This window comes from Muntiacus reevesi, chromosome 2 (assembly GCF_963930625.1).
Source record: "Muntiacus reevesi chromosome 2, mMunRee1.1, whole genome shotgun sequence".
In the NCBI taxonomy this organism is placed as follows: Eukaryota; Metazoa; Chordata; class Mammalia; order Artiodactyla; family Cervidae; genus Muntiacus; species Muntiacus reevesi.
In genome coordinates, this window is record NC_089250.1 from 272861265 (window position 1) to 272884886 (window position 23622).

A 23622-nucleotide genomic window follows, 5' to 3' on the forward strand; every position below is an offset into this window, starting at 1 on the left:
TTACTGGGCACTCCATTGCTCTCCAAAGAGAAGAAATCAAGATCCACGCACCAGAACACCGACGCAAGCTTCCCTAACCAGAAAACCTTTACAAGGCAATCGTCTAACTCCACCCACTGGGTAAAACCTCCACAATAAAAAGGAACCACAGACCTCCAGAATACAGAAGGCCCACTCCAGACACAGCAATCTAAACAAGATGAAAAGGCAGAGAAATACCCAACAGGTAAAGGAACATGAAAAAGGCCCACCGAGTCAAACAAAAGAGGAGGAGATAGGGAATCTACCTGAAAAAGAATTTAGAATAATGATAATAAAAATGATCCAAAATCTTGAAAACAAAATGGACTTACAGATAAATAGCCTGGAGACAAAGATTGAAAAGATGCAAGAAATGTTTAATAAAGACCTAGAAGAAATAAAAAAGAGTCAATTAAAAATGAATAATGCAATGAATGAGATCAAAAACACTCTGGAGGGAACCAAGAGTAGAATAACGGAGACAGAAGATAGGATAAGTGAGGTAGAAGATAAAATGGTGAAATAAATGAAGCAGAGAGGAAAAAAGAAAAAAGAATCAAAAGAAATGAGGACAACCTCAGGAACCTCTGGGACAATGTGAAACGCCCCAACATTCTAATCATAGGAGTCCCAGAAGAAGAAGACAAAAAGAAAGGCCATGAGAAGATACTTCTGGAGATAAGAGCTAAAAACTTTCCTAAAATGGGGAAGGAAATAGCCACCCAAGTCCAAGAAACCCAGAGATTCCCAAACAGGATAACCCCAAGGTGAAACACACCAAGACACATATTAATCAAATTAACAAAGATCAAACACAAAGAACAAATATTAAAAGGAGCAAGGGAGAAACAACAAATAACACACAAAGGGATTCCTATAAGGATAACAGCTGATCTATCAATAGAAACCCTCCAGGCCAGAAGGGAATGGCAGGACATACTGAAGGTAATGAAAGAGAATAACCTACAACCTAGATTACTGTACCCAGCAAGGATCTCATTCAGATATGAAGGAGAATTCAAAAGCTTTACAGACAAGCAAAAGCTGAGAGAATTCAGCACCACCAAACCAGCTCTTCAACAAATGCTAAAGGATCTTCTCTAGACAGGAAATGCAGAAAGGTTGTATAAACGTGAACCCAAAACAACAAAGTAAATGGCAATGGGACCACACCTATCAATAATTACCTTAAATGTAAATGGGTTGAATGCCCCAACCAAAAGACAAAGACTGGCTGAATGGATACAAAAACAAGACCCCTATATATGCTGTCTACAAGAGACCCACCTCAAAACCAGAGACACATACAGACTAAAAGTGAAGGGCTGGAAAAAAATATTTCACGCAAACGGAGACCAAAAGAAAGCAGGAGTCGCAATACTCATATCAGATAAAATAGACTTTCAAATAAAGGATGTGAAAAGAGACAAAGAAGGACACTACATAATGATCAAAGGATCAATCCAAGAAGAGGATATAACAATTATAAATATATATGCACCCAACATAGGAGCACCGCAATATGTACGGCAAACGCTAACGAGTATGAAAGAGGAAATTAATAGTAACACAATAATAGTGGGAGACTTTAATACCCCACTCACAACTATGGATAGATCAACTAAACAGAAAATTAACAAGGAAACACAAACCTTAAAGCACACAATGGACCAGCTAGACCTAATTGATATCTATAGGACATTTCACCCCAAAACAATCAACTTCACCTTTTTCTCAAGTGCACATGGAACCTTCTCCAGAATAGGCCACATCCTGGACCATAAATCTGGTCTTGGAAAATTCAAAAAAATTGAAATCATTCCAGTCATCTTTTCTGACCACAGTGCAGTAAGATTAGATCTCAACTACAGGAAAAAAATTGATAAAAATTCAAACATATGGAGGCTAAATAACACGCTTCTGAATAACCAACAAATCATAGAAGAAATCAAAAAAGAAATCAAAATATGTATAGAAATGAATGAAAATGAAAACACAACAACCCAAAACCTATGGGACACTGTAAAAGCAGTGCTAAGGGGAAGGTTCATAGCATTACAGGCTTACATTAAGAAACAAGAAAAAAGCCAAATAAATAACCTAACTCTACACCTAAAGCAATTAGAGAAGGGAGAAATGAAGAACCCCAGGGTTAGCAGAAGGAAAGAAATCTTAAAAATTAGGGCAGAAATAAATGCAAAAGAAACTAAAGAGACCATAGCAAAAATCAACAAAGCTAAAAGCTGTTTTTTTGAAAAAATAAACAAAATTGACAAACCATTAGCAAGACTCATTAAGAAACAAAGAGAGAAGAACCAAATTAACAAAATTAGAAATGAAAATGGAAAGATCACAACAGACAACACTGAAATACAAAGGATCATAAGAGACTACTACCAGCAGCTCTATGCCAATAAAATGGACAACTTGGATGAAATGGACAAATTCTTAGAAAAGTATAACTTTCCAAAACTGAACCAGGAAGAAATAGAAGATCTTAACAGACCCATCACAAGCAAGGAAATCAAAACTGTAATCAGAAATCTTCCAGCAAACAAAAGCCCAGGACCAGATGGCTTCACAGCTGAATTCTGCCAAAAATTTAGAGAAGAGCTAACACCTATCTTACTCGAACTCTTCCAGAAAATTGCAGAAGAAGGTAAACTTCCAAACTCATTCTATGAGGCCACCATCACCCTAATTCCAAAACCAGACAAAGATGCCACAAAAAAGAAAACTACAGGCCAATATCACTGATGAACATAGATGCAAAAATCCTTAACAAAATTCTGGCAAACAGAATCCAACAACATATTAAAAAAATCATATACCATGACCAAGTGGGCTTTATCCCAGGAATGCAAGGATTCTTTAATATCCGAAAATCAATCAATGTAATACACCACATTAACAAATTGAAAGATAAAAACCATATGATTATCTCAATAGATGCAAGGAAAGCCTTTGACAAAATTCAACACTCATTTATGATTAAAACTCTCCAGAAAGTAGGAACAGAAGGAACATACCTCAACATAATAAAAGCTATATATGACAAACCCACAGCAAGTATCACCCTCAATGGTGAAGAATTGCAAGCATTTCCCCTGAAATCAGGGGAAATCAAGACAAGGGTGCCCACTCTCACCAGTACTATTCAACATAGTGTTGGAAGTTTTGGCCACAGCAATCAGAGCAGAAAAAGAAGTAAAAGGAATCCAGATAGGAAAAGAAGAAGTGAAACTCTCGCTGTTTGCTGATGACAGGATCCTCTACATAGAAAACCCTAAAGACTCTTCCAGAAAGTTACTAGAGGTAATCAATGAATATAGTAAAGTTGCAGGATATAAAATTAACACACAGAAATCCGGTGCCTGGTGCACTGGGAAGACCCAGAGGAATCGGGTGGAGAGGGAGGTGGGAGGGGGGATCGGGATGGGGAATACATGTAACTCCATGGCTGATTCATGTCAATGTATGACAAAACACACTGAAATGTTGTGAAGTAATTAGCCTCCAACTAATAAAGAAAAAAAGAAAAAAATAATTAAATCACATCACTAGCTGACTACTGCAAAAACCATATTTGTCTATAGGGACCTTTGTTGGCAACGTGATTCCTTTGCTTTTTAATACTCCATGTAGTCCTATCATAACTTTCCTTCCAAGGAGCAGTTGTTTTCTTATTTCCCGGCTGCAGTCCAGTAAACTCCGGGAGTTGGTGATGGACAGGGAGGCCTGGCGTGCTGCGATTTATGGAGTCGCAAAGAGTCGGACACGACTGAGCGACTGAACTGAACTGAACTGACAGTATTGAAGTGTTTCGTCCGCTCACTGCGCCGCGCTGCGCCGCCCCGCCCCGCCGCCCCGCCCCGCCGCCCCGCCCCGCCCCGCCCCGCCGCCCCGCCCCGCCCCGCCCCGCCCCGCCCCGCCCCGCCGCCCCGCCGCCCCGCCCCGCCCCGCCGCCCCGCCGCCCCGCCCCGCCCCGCCGCCCCGCCCCGCCCCGCCGCCCCGCTGCACCGCCCCGCCGCACCGCCCCGCCGCGCCGCGCTGAGACGCCCCACCCCGCCACACAAGGTCGCCGCGCCCCTCCCCGCCCCTCCCCCCGAGCCGAGTCGCCCCGCCCCGACGCACAAGGTCGCTCCGCTCTGCCCCGCCTCTCTCGCCGCGCCGAGATGACGCGCCAGGCGCGCAGCGAGGTTCCGCCTCAGCTTTCAAAGGCCCTATGCTGGTCGGGCTTCTCTCCACCACCCACCCTCTGACGGCCTGGCCCCGCCTCCAGCCGTTTAGCTATAAGTCTGCGCGTGCGCGCACCATGAAACACGCGGAAGCGGAGAGCGGCGAGTGAAAGTCCCAGCTTAGCGTGAGTTTGTGTCTTTGGAGTCGGACCTGCCTCTCGCAGTCTCCTTTTCTTTGTACCCCGGGTCTGAAGGTCGCTACTGACTCTAAATCCCCGCTCCCGGTCCACCACCCCCAGTAAATTCAGACGTCTCCGTAAGCGGCGAAGGGGTGCCTGCCTTTTGCTTTAAAGTCCGCACTGAAGCCAGTTCCAGCTTTTGGAACGCTGAAACGTTGCGTTTCGCACCTTTTTCCGACTTAAAACCGTTTACTGACCTCACTGACCACTCTACCTTTTCTGCACCACATACAATTCTATTAGGCGAGGTGGTTTATTCGCTCCACTTTCTTCAGCCTCTCCTTCTCGGGTCCTGGAGGCCTCGCCGGCCGCCCCGCTCCCGCAGAGGCCGCGTTCTCTCCCCGGTCCTGGGATTCTGGAGAGCCCGCCCCGCTCCTGAGACCCCAGTCCCTCCCAGCTCTCTGTCCTTAAGTCTCCGCAGGCCGGTCCTTCTGCCGTTCAGAGTGACATTTCCCCTGATCCCTGGTGGCGGGAGGTGACCTGAGCCAGCCATGTCACATCCATGGTTCTTCGGCCCCAAATACCAGCCGCCGGAATTTGGCTCTTGCGGGAGGGCCTTTCTTATTCAGTCTCCTACTCTGTAAATAGTGGGCGGAAGGCGGGATCAGGAGAAGCAGAGACAGCGACTCCCAGAGAAATGGAAAATTGAGAAAAGCATGTGGGACAAGTGATGGCAGTGAAGAGCATTGTGAGGAACTTGGAAGAGACAGCTTCATGGAAGAGAATGAGCCTTGTAGGGAGCGGGTGGGGAAAGGAGAGAAATTCAGAAAAAAGCAGGATCTCCGAAGAGTTAACGGTGAGCAAGATAGGGAGGTGTGGTTGTTCATTCTGACTCTTTGCGAGCCCTGTATCTCCCAGAGTTTTCTCAAATCCATGTCCGCTGAGTCCAGGGATGGTATCTCACCATCTCATCCTCTGCCGCCCCCTTCTGTAGCCTTCAAGGGAGAGGGTCCCAAAGAGGGCGACAGTGGAGAGGCAGTTCACAGAGACAGCCTGCTAAGGCGATACAAGAGTTGGGCCCAGAGCAAGAATATCCTGCTGCGAGAGAAAGGTGTCTCCTAGTGATTGGAGGAGCTGAGAAAAAAAGCGAGCTGAAAGGAAGCATAGCCACTTGGGAGTGCCAGAGAGTTGGGAGGAAGGGAGGGCAGAGATGGAGGAAGAAAGGCAGAAATGCAGGGAGATTGAGGCTCACCAGGGAGGTTGGAGCGAAAGCAACTTGAAGGCGCACAGATGGCAGAGAGAGGCGGGATGGGAGGCAGGGAAGAAGTAGAGTGGAGGAAGGGACAGCAGGAGAGCAGAGATGAGAGCAGAGAAAGGGAGATGTAGAAAGAAGTAGGGAAACAGATCAACCAAATGAAGTGGAAACAGCTAGTGTGCAGGTGACGGTGGGGACTAGATCCAGAGAGTGCTGAAGCAGTTGGCTAAGAGTTATTAAGTCGTCATACATTGATTTTGGACTTTAAAATCTAATGCAGATCTTGCTTCTTTAAATTGTATAGATAAGAGTGAGAATTGCAAAGCTTCTGTCTGTGAGGCATGTGTGTTTCATACTTATTTGTATTAAAAGAGCATGCATGTGTAGAGCCTGTTGAGGTGGGGACTGGAGCAGTGACTTGATTCTCTCAGGTGTGGGTCACCCCCTTCCCTATTCCTGGTGAGGAGTAGAGGTATGTGAGAGAAAAAATGGGGCAAGAACTGAGTGACTTTTTGAAAAGTTGCCTTTTCAAGCAACTTTAACCATGTTCTTTGTGATGGTTTTACTTTTGGCTTTCTGCTTTCTTTACATTTAATTTTCTTGTAGCTTGGGATAAAGATTTGTCCAATCAATGGTGACCTTGTAAACAATTATGGAGATTGGTCTCACTTGGGACAACTTGGATGAATGTAGAGAATATTATGGTAAGTGAGTTAAGACAGACAGGGAAAGACTGATATTATATGTCCTTCTATTATATCGAATGGAAAAAAAATGAAACTCACTAGCACCAGTGGGTAGGATGGTGGTCGCTGGAAGGTCAGGAAGATAGGGAGATGTTGGTCAAAAGCTACAGACTCTGAGTTGTAAAATGAGTGCTTCCTGGGGAGGTATGCGCAGCACGCTGACCATAGTTAATCCTGTTCTGTTACTGCATGCTGGGAATTTGTCAGGAGAGTAGGTCGTCAGTGTTGTCACCACACACAGAACATGGGAATTTGGTGATGGATGTGTCCATTAGTGGTTTGTGATAAATATTTCACAATGTTCACATGTGTCACATGGTCATAGGGTGTATGGTATCTATACACATACTCCTTTGGTTTTTTGGTTCTCCCCCATCAGACACGCTCCTCAGGATCTCGTGTGGGGCCTTGCCCCAGGAATGTGCACAGAGCCTCGGATGATTCCGATCTGGATCCTGCATTGAGCACCAGGGCTCTTAGCCTCCACTTCTGAGACTGAGATCAGGCCCTGGGGGCGGGGAGGGCGCTCTGCTCTGAGTGGGGCTGAACCCCGCCTGCTGTGTGACCTGAAGGGCATCGTGGGGTCAGCGGAGGTGCCCCCTGCTGCTGTGTGCATGAGGCCGCACCAGGAGGGGAGTGTGATCCGAGAGAAAGTGTGGGAAAGTCCCGTGTTGGTCTCTGTGTGGGAGCTGATTGTCCTGAGTCCCTCCTGAGACAGTGGGCACAGAGGACTGTGTTCCTCCTGGTGAGGGCTTCCCTGGGTGTGTGGTTGGGGCTCAGGAAAGGGATGTGTTGACTCTAAGCATTAAACAGCATGTTTTCTGCTTTCATGATAGAACTGTGAAGACTCATGGATGAAGAAGACCAGGAGGGGAAAGAACAGGAGTCAGACATGGCTCTTTCTCAGGTAAGGTCATATTCTCAGTGGATTCTCACACTGCCTTCCTGAAATGCCCTTCTCTGGACTCGCCAATCGTGTCTGACTCTGGAGTGTCCTGTCTGACCTGTACACGCACACTCACCCTGCGCTTTCCCTCAGGGCCTGTATCTCCACTTAGATCCCGTCTCCCCATGACCCGGTGACCTGGCCCTTGTGAGGAGGCTCCCCTGGGCACCGTCCTGGGCAGGGCTTCTCACCCATGGGCCTCATTGCTTTTGGGCAGCAGGGACTGTTTAGGGCCCATCTGGATGTGCTGTCTGCTCTCTGTCAACCAGGGCAACCTGTATGTGGACCTCAGGTATTAACATGTACAGAACACGGTAAAATCTGCAACAGAGGTCAATGAGTGGAAATCAGTTCTGACTTTTGTAGTACATTTAAAACTAAATGAGCACCTCCTTGAAAAGTTAAGTGTTTGGGAAGCGAATGGAGCGTTCATAAAGAGATGTCAGGGCTAGGGAGTGTTTCGTTACATCATCTAATTTAAACTGTAAAATCAGGCTTACTGATTTTTTTTTCTTTTTCTTTTTTTTTTTGACCACATGATGCAGTTTCCAGGGTCTTAGTTCGCTGCATAGGGATCAAACATGAAACCCTGCAGTGGAAGTGAGGGATCTTAACCACTGGACCATGAGGGAATTTTCCAACTTTACTAATCTTGATTCAGTATTTTCTTAATGGAATAAAATAATAATTTTGGATTTTGTTAACAAGTACATACCTAAAATTAAGGATGAAAATCACATTCTGTTTTTTAAAATATATTTATTTCCTGTACTGTATCTTCATTGCTTCAGTGTCTTTTACCCGGTTCTGGCGAGTAGTGGCCACTCTGGTTGCGGTGCGCACGCTTCTCATTGCAATGGCTTCTCTTCTCTTGCAGCCGAGGCTCTAGAGCGCGCTGGCTTCAGTAGTTTCACCTACTGTGCTCTAGAGCTCTGGCTCAGGAATTGAGACTCACGGGCTTAGTTGCCTTCAGCATGTGGTCTCTCAGAACAGGCAACAACCTGCATCTCTTGCATTGCCCAGTGGATTTTTGACCACTTACTGTAGGGAGACCCAGATATTTTTAAATACAGGTGTTTTATGAAGATTGGAGGAACTCTTCTGTATGTTATTTTCTGCTTGTATTACTTTTAAGTTTTTTTGAACTAGAATAAGATAATGTTGAGGACTTCCCTGGTGGTACAGTGGATAAGTATGTGCCTGCCAATGTAGGGTGCACGGGTTCCATCCCAGGTCCGGGAAGATGTCTCAGAGCAACTAAGCCCATGGGCCACAACTACTGAGCCTGTGCTCTAGAGCCCGGGAGCCATAACTACAGAAGCCCGCACTCTCTAGAGCCTGTGCTCCAAAACAAGAGAAGCCACTGCAGTGAGAAGCCCCGGCACTGCAGCTGCAACTGGAGAAACCCTACTCAGAGCAACGAAGACCCAACATGAGCAAAATAAATAAGCTTTAAAAAAGAAATAGAATGTTGACAAAGTTCCTGAATGAAGAAGTAACATGAAAGAAGAGAATGGGAACCCACTGCAGTATTCTTGCCTGGAGAATTCCATGGATAGAGGAGTTGGTGGGCTGCCATCAGCGGGGTTGCAGTCTGCCATGAGTAAGCAGGTAAACACAAATTCCACACACAGCAGATTGAGCTCTGGAAAACAAATCTAAGCATCTAACTTTCCTCTTGCAGATTCTTCAGACACTTCCAGTGTCTTTTGGATTAAAGTCCTAAATCCATAGATCTTGCATAAATAAGCCGCTACCTGGCGTCACCCCATCAAATTCCCTGTGTTGCAGTCAGATTTTCTGTTCAGTAATATCTTCCTGCCTCAGAGCTGGCACTCAGGCTGTCCTTTGTCCTTGCAACACTCTTCCATTTCCCACCTTCCCAATCCTAAGTGTTTCTTCCTCACACAGACCTTGTGTGATTTCTCAGTGTAGGTTAAGACTTTCTGTTTAATCTTGTCTTGGCACCGGGCCTGTGTCAGGCATTTATTTCGATAGTAACGTTAAACGTGTGGATTGGCTGGCTGGCTGGCTGCTAGATTGGAAGCTCCGTCATGTTCACTGCTGTATTTCAAGTTTGAGTTGCAAAACTAACACTGAGTGAATTTTGATAGAATGAAAGAAAAAAAATAAAGATAACTCCTCTTGTTTCAAGCAATTGTGTGTTTACACATGCATGCATGAATGCATGGATATGTAGCTCCATGGTTTTATTACAAAAACATCATCTCATAAATAATGGTGTATGGTTTGTAGCAGTTTCAGTTGTGTCCTAAGTGTATTTCATGGCGTTAATTTTTTTCTGCATCATCACATGAATGATGTAAGTTGTGGTAAGTTTTTGACATTGTGTGGGTTGCGATGCGAGAGGATGTGACCCTGTATCATGCCCATTTATGCTCTTCTGTTTTATTTCAGCTTCCTTGAACTTGTTTCAAGTATTCTCAGGGAACTCTCTGAATGCTCTTTCCTTCTCTGGTAGTTAACTGGTTGATTCTTTAGGTTCAGTTGTCTCTCCCAACCACCTGATCTCAGGTGCTGTTGCCTTATTTCTTAACTGTTTGATCTGTGTGATTTCTTAGAGTGACAGGCTTTTCTCCCCAGTAAGCTGGACACAGATCTTTCTCTAACGTGCTGTATGTTGATGACAAGTTCATCCGTGTGAAGTCTTTAGAGTAATGCTTAGTGAGTAGGACATGCTGACACACCTGTTGTCATCATCACAATGTGTGTGTTCCTTTAAAGCGACTGTGGACTTTGTCGTCTGTGAAGAGACCAGTCTTGCTGTAACTCATCTAGATAGTGAGACTGTGTCACTCTGTGTGTTGAATGTAACACTTCTGCATACACAACCCAGTTTTGGTTTTAATATGTGTATTTTTGATGTATTGTCCACATACAGGACAAATTCATGTTGATTGCAGGATATCATAATCTTAGAAAAAAGAGGAAATTGGAAATTAGAGACCGACAGTTTGCTTCAAGCAGCTTTTAATGGATCTTTCAGAATATTACTTCAACTGAATTGAGCTTTACCCCTCTCACCTCTTTTCATTTTGTGTGAAACAAAGAACCCTCCTCAGGGCCTGTTGGTGAAATGTGTTTTCATTTCAGGCACAGTTGACCTTCAAGGATCTGTTCATAGATTTCACTCCCAAGGAGTGGGAATGCCTGGACCCTGCCCAGAGGACCTTGTACAAGGACGTGATGGTGGAGACTCTCAGGAACCTGCTGTCTGTAGGTGAGGATCACTTCCCCTGAAGTGGGGATCTGCCCTGGGGTACCTCGGCATGTTCCCTCTGTACCTTTTGAGAGCCCCTGTTTTTCTTGATTAAACTCAAAACCTTGGTGACTCAGACATGTAAAGCTTCGTGATTGGCATCAGGAGTTTGAACTTGTCTTTCCTTCTGGTGACCTCCAATGTGTGATACACAAGGAGTTTTTTCAGAACTTGAGCATTTATAGAGCTGATTTCAAACTTTGAAATATCCAGTTGCCTGTTTTCTAGCTCTGTGTTCTTGGTTCAGTAGTTCTTAGATAGGAACTAGATACCTGCTGCATATTGTACTGTATGTTATACTGTTCCCTATGCATTCAAAAGGAGACAGATAGTAAATTTATTTGTGAAGTATTTTTCTGTTGGTTTATAATGTCCTCACTCCTTGGCTGACAAAAGAGCAGGATTCTACACCTATCAGTGCAGGAGACACAGGTTTGATCCTTGCTCTGGGAAGATCCCACATGTCACAGAGCAGCTATACCTGTGTGCCTCGATATGGATATGTAACTCCATGGTTTTATTAGAAAAACATCATCTCATAAATAATGGTGTATGGTTTGTAGCAGTTTCAGTTGTGTCTTAAGTGTATTTCATGGGGTTAAGTTTTTTGTGCATCATCACATGAATGATGTAAGTTGTAGCAAGATAATCAACATTGTGTGGGTTGTGATGGGAGAGGGTGTGACCCTGTATCATGACATTTATGCTGTTCTGTTGTATTTCAGCTTCCTTGAACTTGTTTCAGATATTATCAGGGCATGCTCTGTGGATGCTCTTTCCTTCTCTGGTAGTTTACTAGTTGATTCTTCAGGTTCAGTTGTCACTCCCAACCACCTGAGCTCACATACTGTTGCCTCATTTCTTAACTGTTTGATCTGAGCGATTTCCTTTTTTTTTTTTTTTGAGTGATTTCTTAGAGTGATAGAATTTACTCTTGCCACAGCGAGTAAGGAGCATGAGCACTGCAACTGCAGCGTAGCCCCTACTTGCTGAACTTGGAGAGATGACCAAGCAGCAGCGAACACTCCCCTGAGCCAAAAGAAATGAATACACCAATGTATTAAGAATAACAGATACATTTATTAAGGAAAAGAGAGGTTGTTTTCTGGAAGAAGCCACAGTATGTGGCATTACTTGTGAGTAGGAATTTCTGTTTCTGATCTGAACGTTATCTCCATTCTTGTGGCACAAAGAGGAAGACCCCTGGATTGTGGAGAATGAGGTGCTAATAGCGAAAATCCAGATGAGTGGGAAGGTATCAACAGTGTGATCACAGGTCAACTGTCACAAGGACAGAGAGGAAGCTGCACCATTCATGGGGTTGTTTGTGAATCTCACAGGAGGTTTTTCTTCTCCCTAACTGACGGCTCTGTTCTTTGACATGCAAAATGTACAGCACCCTCCAGTGGAGCTGTAGCGCCCACAGAGATGAAGGCGAGGTCTTTGTTTTTGGCCTGTACTGGGTCTTTTGTGCTGTGTGGACTTCTGTCTGTTGGAGACGAGTGAGGGCTACTCTGTAGTTGTGGGGAGCATGGTTTCTCAATGTGGTGGTTTCTTTAGTTGTGAAGCACGGGCCGAGGGCACACGGGTGTGAGCAGTTTTGCCATACAAGCTCACTATCTGTAGTTCATCAACTTATTCTCCGTGACATGTGAGATCTTTCCAGAACAAGAATCGAACCCATGCCTCCCGCATTACTGAGCAGATTCTTACCATGGAGCCACCAGGGTGTTAAGGAAATTAAATAAATAGTCTTGTTTAGGCTTCAGGACAAAGCAGTGCATTCCTCTGACCTTGCTTCTAACCTGCATGGAAACTGCCCTGAGTGTGAATGTCCTGACTCTCCTGTGAGTGCAAGGCTTGCAGCAGCATAGATAAGATAGGGCACAAATCTTGAGATTGTTCAGCCTTTGCAGGGTACCTTGCCCCCCAAGCCCCAGGCTTAGCACCATCCAGGTTGGCTCGTGGATCCTGCTCTCTGCCTACCGTGAGGTAAATAAAGGTAAATTAAAACTGTCTAAAGAGAAGTTCTAACTGGATGAAGAAATATGTGATTTGTGAGGATGATTATCCATGTTACAATGTCACATTATATTTTGGCTGATCAAATCTTTACTTCTTAAGTTGACTCTCTTTAGCCGACCCACAGCTCCAATAGTGTCCCCGACTGCCCTTTCTCTGTCCATTCTCTGTCCTGTTGTGGCCTTTCACCCCTGCCAACTTCTCCTTCTCCCTCTCCATCAGCTGGTCCCCTTCTGATGGCCCCTGTCTCTCAGTAGGAGGGGGAGCCCAGGTTTCCCCACTCTAGCAAATTTGTTTCCCCTTTAGAGTCTTCTGATCAAAAACCCCATCTTCCTGGAGGGACATTCCAAGATTTTTATCAGTCTTTCTGGCCCTGTTATCACAGTCAATTTGAGCACTATTTGATCTGTATTTTAGCCATAAAGGTATAACTACAGAAAGGAAAAATAAGTTGTTTGATACAGGATGGCAATGATATTGTTTAGACTCTGGAAAAAACTGGTTAAGATGAATTTTTTTTTCCTTTGAAAGTGCAAAACCGTTTCTTTTTACATGTGGAATTAAAAACAGCAAGCTTGTTAAAAAGACCTGCCCCCAAAAAAACTTAAAGTTAACCTTTGCCAGGGCTTCCCAGATGACTCTAGTGGTAAAGAACCTGCCAGCCCTAGGGAGAGACATAGGAGACGTGGATTTGATCCCTGGGTAGGGAAGATCCCCTGGAGGAGTGAATGGCAACCCACTCCAGTATTCTTGCCTGGAGAGTTCCATCATGGACAGAGGAGCCTGGTGGGCTAGAGTCCATGGGGTTGCAGGGAGTTGGACAGGCCTTAAGCGACCCTGCATAGCATGCAACCTTTGCCATGTCCTTGAAACATGTAACCTATTTTCCCAGAGATTTCAGTCTTGGGCAAATTAGAATTTGAAACCACGGTGCGGGTGCTGGGAAGAAAATGGTGAAAGAGAGATTTTAAATCTCAAGCAGGATAATACGAGAGCTCTCATGTCTGTCGATCTGCATTTATGTTTGTCTCAGTGTGTGTCTTTGTTTTTGGATAATATTGCTGAGGTTAATTTGTAAATGAGCTCTAATTCAATTGTTTGTAAAAAAAAAAAAAAAAAGAAAAAGGGAAAAATCAAACCATTTCAAGAGAATTTAACTTAAGTGAATTTCAGGTTCATGTGAACTGAGAAATATTCAATATTAAATATCTAGTTTTAATGTTTGTTTGCTAATCTAATTAAGACATGTCTTGAGTCTTCAACATTGTCTAATACTTTTACTGTGCCTAGGTTTACGTTAAGTAAGTTAGTGAACAGTTAAAGTAACTGGAGTGAAGAAACTTTTAAGGAAAGAATGCAAATGTGACTGGAGCTTTTAGATAAGCTCTGTTAGGAAGGATTATACTTTAGAAATATCTGTCTGAAATAGTCTCTCCAAATTTGAACAACCTGAATTTTTAGGGTTGTGCTAAACTAAGTGATGAAAGTTCATTGACTATATAGGTCATTTCCAAATAAAGTAAGATTCTGAAACACAGATTACTGAAAAGTCATTTCCTCTTACAGACAAACTGAAGAGATTTTGGACTTTTAATGAATACATTTGGTGCCACCCTGAGATGTTCTCTATAAGACAGCAGATATTCTTAGACATTATCACTGGTATTACCAGTCTACACTGGTTCACCAGTCTACACTGGTTCACCAGTCTACAAAATGCTAATATAATGGACTGCTCATGGTTGCTTAAGGAAAGTAAGATGTGTGTTTTTAGTAAGAAAGGGATGAGAAATGTGGGCCAATCACCTTGCTTTGTCCGCCCTGGTTAATTTGTCTCAGGACCCTCCCCTTCCCTACACAGGCACACCCTAGATCTTGAAGTAAAGGCTTCTCAGAGGAGCAAAACTCACTTTTCCTGGAATGATCCTCTGACTTTTACCTCCAAGGAGCCTTTCTGCATTTGTGTACTGTATCTCTTATTAGACAGGGTTTTTCCTTTCTTTGTCCTTGCCACGATTATTCCCCTGAATTAAGAGACAAACTGGCTGTTTACCCTGTTTTTGTTGGCCTGTTTAAATTCCTCAACCTGAGCCCACCTATCTCTTATCTCAGGGCATGCAAAGAGGAGGGTAGCTGATTGTAGATGTCCAACCTGCAGCCCATCCAACTCCTACCTCAAAATTACATTTTATCAAGGAAAATGGAAAGTACTTCTGACTTACAGATGGCTGTTTCTAAATGAACAAAGTGTTTTTTTTAAGAAAAGAGAGAGGTTTCATGGAAAGTGGACTCCAAGAAAAGAGGTCCCAAAAGGCAAGGTCTTTACATGTTCTGCAACAATCTGTCATTTGACTCCTGTCAATTTTGTTGCTTGACTTTGGGTAGCATGTGATGAGGTGTTTCAGAGGGGTTTACTTCCCCTTGTCCCCCTCCTGTGGTAATTCGTGCTGTTAGGTGGCATAGACTGTTGCGTGTTTTATAGAAAATATCAGAAGTTACTTTTTTGTTGTTGTTTTTGTTGTGCCACATGGTACTCTGGTTCTCAGTTGCCCATTCATGGAGAGATTTTGTGCCCCCTACAGTGGAAGCACATAGTCCTAACTACTGGACCACCAGGGAGTTTGCCTCAAAGGTTACTTTTGCTTAAATTATATGTAAGTTTTCAAATTACATTCCTTTATCTTCATAACAGTATGTTTAAAAATTTATTAAAATTTATTTGTTTTTATCTTCACTGGATCTTTGTTGCTTCGGGGACTTTTCTCTACTTGCAGCGAGTAAGGGCTACCCTCTAGTTACAATGCCTGTACTTCTCATTCTAGTGGATTCTCTTGTTGCAATGCATGGTCTCTGTGTGTTTGCTCAGTAGTTGTGACTCCCCAGTTCTAGAACACAGAATCATTACCTGTGGCCTGCAGGCTTAATTGTTCTCAGGCATGTGGGAATTTCCCAGATCAGGGATCAAACCTGTGTGCCCTGCACTAGCAGATGGATTCTTTACCTCTGAGCCACAAGGAAAGCCCCAAAGGTTGTTCCTTTACATGTATGTTGGAGCCAATGAACTGGGTGAGTTTAAGCTACTGTGTAGATATGGAGTTGATGTATTGAATGATTACTGTATAAGTAGAGAATGTTTCACATATTTTTTGTTTTTTTTAAAATGATGGTCTTTTTGTATTACACAATATAATTGACATTAACCACTTGTTAATGTCATAAAATGCTTATATATCTATCTAGTGATAGATTTCTAAGAGGTATTTAGAAAAGTGTTTATTTTTTTATTTTTTAAATTGTTTTAGGGAATTCTCTGACAGTCCAGTGGATAGGATTCAGTAGTTTCACTGCAGCAAGCCTGGAAGTTAATCCATGGTCAGGGAACCAAGATCTCATAAGCCCCATGGTCCAACAACAACAAAAATTATATATATATATATATATATATATATATATAGTTTACAGAATTCTTTATTTTCTCAATGTAGTATTTGTTGAACAGTTTCTAACTGCCTTTTTTTTTTTTTTTTTACATTATTCATTAGAATGCTTCTTTTGCATTGTTTACCATTCCAGTGTATTGCCTCTTTGATGCTTGTTTGCTCAGTTGCTCAGTCCAGTCTGACTCTTTGTGATCTCATGGACTGTAGCCCACCAAGCTTTCCTATCCATGGAATTTTTTTCAGGCAAGAATAGTGCACTGGGTTGTGATTTCCTGCTCCAGGGGATCTTTCCGACCCCGGAATTGTATCCCCCTGTGCCGCGTCTTCTGCATTGGCAGGCAGTTTCTTTACCACTGAGTCAGCTCTCTAGTCCTATATGTTCTTCACCATTTAAACATGTATAAGGATGCATAAAGTGTGTACAATATACCATTATTTTCTCCTCAATTATGAGAGAGCAATGTGTTTAGGACAAAGTAGGATGAGCTTTGAGGTCATGGTGGGGAAATATGTTTTCTTTGTGAACTGACATGAGTTTGCATAAAATGAATGTTTTCTGATTGTGTTTGAAAGTACACTACCCTAAAATTAATTTGAATTGCATGTGATCACTCCTTTTTAAAGAGTTCTATTCCTTTAGTGTTCTATAGTTTTAAGATCATCATTGCGAAGATTCATAATTTTTTTCAGGACGAATATGACTCATGGTATAATGTTATGTGTTTGACAAGAAATAATTTATTTATGAATTGTTACTAATAAAATACCTGTGGTTCTTTATGTCTTGTAGATTTATCTCATATAGATAAGATCAAGAAATTACAGGCAACAGTAAACAGTGGTAAAGGGGAGATTTTTCAAAGAGTGATGTTTGGAAGAGCTGAAAGCCTTGAAATCAAAGATTTTCACCTGAGGGACATCCAGGAAAATATACATGACTTTGATTGTCTGTGTACAGATGATGAAAGAAATGACAAAGGTATGTCTACATCCCATAACAAAAACCTCACTGATAGAAAACATCATTCTAGTAGAAGTGATGTAGGAAAGAGACCTTTTAAGAGGCACGGATCAAGCTTTCAGAATGAATTGCAGGTGGTACAATCTGAAGGGATAATTGTTGAATGTAGTCAAGTTGTGACAAATGTCAGGGCCACAGGTTTACCACGTCAGAGAACTAGTAATGTCTGCAAAGGCTTTTCTCATAAACATGAGGATGCTGTTATACATCCTTCAGAACTGTTACCAGACCATGAAACAGAAAGGAAAAGACCTTACAAATGTAATGAGTGTGACATAACCTTTCTTCAGGACTCAGAACTCACTGGACATCAAAGAATCCATATAGGAGGAAAACCATATAAATGTGACATGTGTGGCAAGGCTTTTAATCAAACTACAAAACTTGCAATTCATTGGAGAATTCATACTGGAGAGAAACCATATAAATGTGATGTGTGTGGCAAGGCGTTTGCTCATACTGGACATCTTGCTGTTCATCAGAGAGTTCATACTGGAGAGAAACCATATAAATGTGATGTATGTGGCAAAGGCTTTAGTGAAGCTTCAAGCCTTGCAGTTCATCAGAGAGTTCATACTGGAGAGAAGCCATATAAATGTCATATATGTGGCAAGTCCTTTACTTCAAATTCAAGCCTTGTAGTTCATTGGAGAATTCATACTGGAGAGAAACCATATAAATGTGATATATGTGGCAAGGCCTTTAATCAGTCTACACATCTTGCAGTTCATCGGCGAATTCATACTGGAGAGAAACCATATAAATGTGATGTATGTGGCAAAGGCTTTAGTGAAACTTCAGGGCTTGCAAATCATCGGAGAATTCATACTGGAGAGAAGCCATATAAATGTGATGTGTGTGGCAAGTCCTTTAGTTCAAATTCAAGCCTTGCAGTTCATCGGAGAAGTCATACTGGAGAGAAACCACATAAATGTGATGTATGTGGCAAAGGCTTTAGTATAACTTCAAGCCTTGCAGTTCATCGGAGAATTCATACTGGAGAGAAGCCCTATAAATGTGATGTGTGTGGCAAGGCGTTTACTCGTACTGGACATCTTGCTGATCATCAGAGAGTTCATACTGGAGAGAAACCATATAAATGCTATGTATGTGGCAAAGGCTTTAGTATAACTTCAAGCCTTGCAGTTCATCGGAGAATTCATACTGGAGAGAAACCATATAAATGTGATGTGTGTGGCAAGGCGTTTACTCGTACTGGACATCTTGCTGTTCATCAGAGAGTTCATACTGGAGAGAAACCATATAAATGCTATGTATGTGGCAAAGGCTTTAGTGAAACTTCAAGGCTTGCAGTTCATCAGAGAATTCATACTGGAGAGAAGCCCTATAAATGTGGTGTGTGTGATCACTCCTTTCAACAAAGTACACACCTTGAAAATCATCAGAGAATTCATACCACAGTGAAACCATATAAATGTGATGTTTCTGGAAAGGACTTTAGTCAAACTGCAAGCCTTGCAGTTCATCAGAGAATTCATTCTGGAGAGAAGCCATACAAATGCAATGTATGTGACAAGGCGTTTCATCATACTGGAAGCCTTACTGTTCATCAGAGACTTCATACTGGAGTGAAACCATATAAATGTGATGTGTGTGGCAGGACTTTTAGAGGAAATTCACACCTTGCTGTTCATTTGAGAGTACATACTGGAGAAAAACAATATAAATGTGACGTATGTGGCAAGGCCTTTAATGAAGCTGCAAAGCTTGCAGTTCATCAGATATTCCATATGGGAGAGAAACCATATAAATGTGATGTATGTGGCAGAGCCTTTAGTCAAACTACAAACCTTGCAGTTCATCGGAGAATTCATACTGGAGAGACACCATATAAATGTGATGTGTGTGGCAAGGTGTTTACTCGTACTGGACATCTTGCTGTTCATCAGAGAGTTCATACTGGAGAGAAGCCATATAAATGTCATGTATGTGGCAAGTCCTTTAGTTCAAATTCAAGCCTTGCAGTTCATTGGAGAATTCATACTGGAGAGAAAGCATATAAATGTGATGTGTGTGGCAAGGCGTTTACTCATACAGGAGATCTTGCTGTTCATCAGAGAGTTCATACTGGAGAGAAACCATATAAATGTGATGTATGTGGCAAAGGCTTTAGTGAAACTTCAAGCCTTGCAGTTCATCGGAGAGTTCATACAGGAGAGAAGCCATATAAATGTCATGTATGTGGCAAGTCCTTTACTTCAAATTCAAACCTTGTAGTTCATTGGAGAATTCATACTGGAGAGAAACCATATAAATGTGATGTATGTGGCAAGGCCTTTAATCAGTCTGCACATCTTGCAGTTCATCGGCGAATTCATACTGGAGAGAAACCATATAAATGTGATGTATGTGGCAAAGGCTTTAGTGAAACTTCAAGGGTTGCAATTCATCGGAGAATTCATACTGGAGAGAAGCCATATAAATGTGATGTGTGTGGCAAGTCCTTTAGTTCAAATTCAAGCCTTGCAGTTCATCGGAGAAGTCATACTGGAGAGAAACCACATAAATGTGATGTATGTGGCAAAGACTTTAGTGAAACTTCAAGGCTTGCAATTCATCAGAGAATTCATACTGGAGAGACACCATATAAATGTGATGTGTGTGGCAAGGCGTTTGCTCATACTGGACATCTTGCTCTTCATCAGAGAGTTCATACTGGAGAGAAACCATATAAATGTGATGTGTGTGGCAAGGCGTTTGCTCATACTGGACATCTTGCTGTTCATCAGAGAGTTCATACTGGAGAGAAACCATATAAATGTGATGTATGTGGCAAAGGCTTTAGTGAAGCTTCAAGCCTTGCAATTCATCAGAGAGTTCATACTGGAGAGAAGCCATATAAATGTCATGTATGTGGCAAGTCCTTTACTTCAAATTCAAGCCTTGTAGTTCATTGGAGAATTCATACTGGAGAGACACCATATAAATGTGATGTATGTGGCAAGGCCTTTAATCGGTCTACACATCTTGCAGTTCATCGGAGAATTCATACTGGAGAGAAACCATATAAATGTGATGTATGTGGCAAAGGCTTTAGTGAAACTTCAAGGCTTGCAGTTCATCGGAGAATTCATACTGGAGAGAAGCCATATAAATGTGATGTGTGTGGCAAGTCCTTTAGGTCAAATTCAAGCCTTGCAGTTCATCGGAGAAGTCATACTGGAGAGAAACCACATAAATGTGATGTATGTGGCAAAGGCTTTAGTATAACTTCAAGCCTTGTAGTTCATCGGAGAATTCATACTGGAGAGAAGCCCTATAAATGTGATGTGTGTGGCAAGGCGTTTACTCGTACTGGACATCTTGCTGTTCATCAGAGAGTTCATACTGGAGAGAAACCATATAAATGCGATGTATGTGGCAAAGGCTTTAGTATAACTTCAAGTCTTGCAGTTCATCGGAGAATTCATACTGGAGAGAAGCCATATAAATGTGATGTGTGTGGCAAGGCGTTTACTCGTACTGGACGTCTTGCTGTTCATCAGAGAGTTCATACTGGAGAGAAATCTTAAAAATGTGATGTGTGGCGGCAAGGACTTTAATCAGACTGCAAAACTTGTTCTTCATCAGAGAATTCATACTGGAGAGAAACCATATATATGTGATGTATGTGGCGAGGCATTTGTTTGTACTGTTAACCTTGGTATTCATCAGAGAGTTCATACGGAAGAGAAACCAGATAAATGAGGTATATGTGGCAGGGCTTTCAGTGTGAATGCAAACTTTGCAGTTCATCAGAGAATTCATACTGGAGAGAACCTTAGAAATATAAGAATTGTGACAAACCATTTAGGCACAGTCATCCATAACATCATCAGGCAGTTCAGACAGGAGAGAAACCATATAAATATGATATATGTGGCCGGTGCTTTACTTGAATTGACGAACTTAGAATCCATCGGAGAATTCATACTAAAGAGAAACATTAGAAATGTGACAGTTGTGAGAAACATTTTATTAAAAGAAATTTTTTTGTTAGTATATATTACTACAGTTTATTAAATAATGACACAAGATTTATACCACATTTTCCAACAGTATTTAAATAAAGAGTTCAGAATATAAAGGCTTATGAAAACTTTTATAGTCTTTATATAACAATAAACACTATTTCTGGTGTATGAATAAATGCAGAAAACAGAAGCCGTTCTTTATATCACAATCAGCCAAACTTAGCCATCAATGATTACACAAATCCACAAGCAAACAAACAAACAAACAAAAAAATCCACTTTCTTCATTTGGGTTATGAAAGCTAAAAATCCCTTTGCTACATTTAACAATACCTAAGGGGATGGAGGGAGGGAACTTATAGTCACAGCCTGGAGACAAGGGGACCAGATCTCCCAGTCCTTCAAGTTCTTCCTTGGTTAGAAGCTTCAACAACTGGATAACTTTCAGGGAAGAGAAAAAAAAAATCAAAACAGGTTAAGACTCTGTTCTATAAGGTATTTATAATAAGTCTGCACTGAAGTAATACAATATTTTTGTCTTACATAGAGGTTTGGTTTTCTTTTCATCCTGGTATGAACATGAACATATTGGAATAAACTGATATAATGAGTAGTACATGACATTCAATCTTTTCACAGTCTTCAAAATGAACTCACTTCTACTGTTTTAGGAATTATCTGTACACTTATAATGTTTCCTACATTAAGGGAAATAAACAAAGAGTGGCTCATAAAAAGTCATCCTTTAAACTCAAGGAACCCAAAAGTGAAAGCCTTTCTATATAAAGCCCTTACATCAATGGAATGTTCTGGTAAGAAGAGAAGTCTCCTCTCTAAATATATGGTTTAGTACAAGGGACAAGGCCTGAAGAAGTTCAGCTCTCTGGTATCACACCCGGAGCTGGTCAGTGAGAACTAGACTTCCATCTGAATCTTGAAGTGATCAACACTTACTTGCCCGTCTGACCTCCTCCTTTCTTATCTTAGCTCTTTTGGAACAGAAATCCTGCTTCACAAAATCTTGTTTCCAAAGTCAGCATTAATATAGAAGGCAAGGTGAGAGAGGCCGGGAGAAAAACTGCCCAATCCCCAAGAAAAATCTGCATGCCTTCTATTCTGCTTCGAAGAAGGAAGTAGTCCAGGGGCTGGATGGACTGGGAACCTGCATATACCGCAAAAGTGCCTGTCCTGGAGCCCCAATAAGTATGTATTTACTGTTACTCTGTGAGAAACATTTTAGTGCAAATGTCCTGAGTGGCACAAAGCCTTTAATCAGTGTTCAGGCCTTATAATTCAGAGTTCATATTGTATAGAAAACATACAAGTGAAATGAATGTGGCAGAGTTTCTAGTGCATGTTCAGCATGAACCGCCATTAGGCAGTTCATACAGGAGAGGAACCACATAAATGTTATTTATGTGGCAAACCCTTCAGTCACAAGGAATGATGTGGCAGATCATCTGAGAATCCATACTGCAGTGAAAACTTAAACATGTAGAGAATGCAGTAAAATACATCAACTTTTTGACCCTCAGAAAATTCAACCTGAAGGAAAACTACACAAATGTGTTAAGTGTGGGAAAGCTTTGATTCTGTGTTCAGCCCTAAATCACCATCAGTAAATTTTTTTTTTCTTTACAATATTGTGATGGTTTTTGCCGTACATCTTGAATAGGCCATAGGCGTACATACATCCCTTCCTTCCTGAACCCACCTCTCTTGTCACTGTATCCCTCCAGATTGTCACAGAGCACTTGCTCACACATTAAACTCCCACTGGCTCTTTTACATGTGGTAATATGTATGTTTCAGTGCTAATCTCTTAAATACTGCCATCCTATTTCTTTTGTATATTTCAATAGTTTTTCCTTAGCGTTACTTTTTCTGGACGTAGACAATGACAAGGAACATAGTAGGTGCCCTGTAAATGTAAAGAAAGACAGTTCCTTTAAGACTTGAGTTCAGTTAGATAGTACACATAGAAATATTTATAAATAGTGCCACGTTGATAATTTTGGTGAAAACAAATTCTAGTGTCTTAAGACTTTATATTTGACAATGTGCTTTGTTGTCCACAAGTGACAGATCTTTCAGAAACAGACAACAAAAACATGAGAGAAAATATATTCAACAAGAATTTTTCAACAAGAAGTAAATTGCCTAATCACCATCAAGTGATCATATAGAAATTTGACATTCCATTACATTGAAGTATTGGCTTAAGTATTATATATTATGACGTAAACAAGTTTTTCTCATATAAGTTTTTGAAGCTTTGTCATCATAGGCATGTAACAGAAACTTTTATAAAGAAGAATACATTTCTTATTAAAAATTTTCTCTCAGTTCAGTTCAGTTCACTCGCTCAGTTGTTTCCGACTCTTTGCAATCTCATGAATCACACCACGTCATGCCTCCCTGTCCATCACAATACTCCCGGAGTTTACTCAAACTCATGTCTATCAAGTCGGTGATGCCATCCAGCCATCTCATCCTCTGTCGTCCCCTTCTCCTACCCCCAAGCCCTCCCAGCATCAAGGTCTTTTCCAATGAGTCAACT

At 41.9% G+C, this 23622-nt stretch overlaps 1 protein-coding gene across 5 annotated transcripts; it reads left to right on the top strand.

Annotated features, from left to right (window-relative positions):
* Positions 1-4262: 4262 nt before the first annotated feature.
* Positions 4263-21851, top strand: LOC136161642 (zinc finger protein 665-like). 5 transcript variants are annotated; one of them, XM_065926643.1, is made up of 5 exons: positions 4263-4384; positions 6240-6337; positions 7216-7286; positions 10440-10566; positions 16858-21851. In XM_065926643.1, the coding sequence occupies exons 3-5, from the start codon at positions 7230-7232 to the stop codon at positions 20619-20621; spliced, it is 3948 nt and encodes a 1315-aa protein (XP_065782715.1). In that variant the 5' UTR covers positions 4263-4384; positions 6240-6337; positions 7216-7229; the 3' UTR covers positions 20622-21851. The 5 variants fall into 5 exon arrangements, with proteins under 5 accessions (XP_065782715.1, XP_065782714.1, XP_065782716.1 ...); XM_065926644.1 differs by lacking the exon at positions 4263-4384 and adding an exon at positions 5026-5234 and having other exon boundaries at positions 7226-7286; XM_065926642.1 differs by lacking the exon at positions 6240-6337 and having other exon boundaries at positions 4346-4384.
* The last annotated feature ends 1771 nt before the right edge of the window (positions 21852-23622 follow it).

Coding starts and splice junctions, on each gene's coding strand:
- LOC136161642 (XM_065926641.1), top strand. CDS start 8,826: ATGAAAGAAGAGAATGGGAACCCACTGCAGTATTCTTGCCTGGAGAAT. Junction 8,937..10,439: donor AGTCTGCCATGAGTAAGCAG/GTAAACACAAAT, acceptor TTTTCATTTCAG/GCACAGTTGACCTTCAAGGA. Junction 10,567..16,857: donor CAGGAACCTGCTGTCTGTAG/GTGAGGATCACT, acceptor TATGTCTTGTAG/ATTTATCTCATATAGATAAG.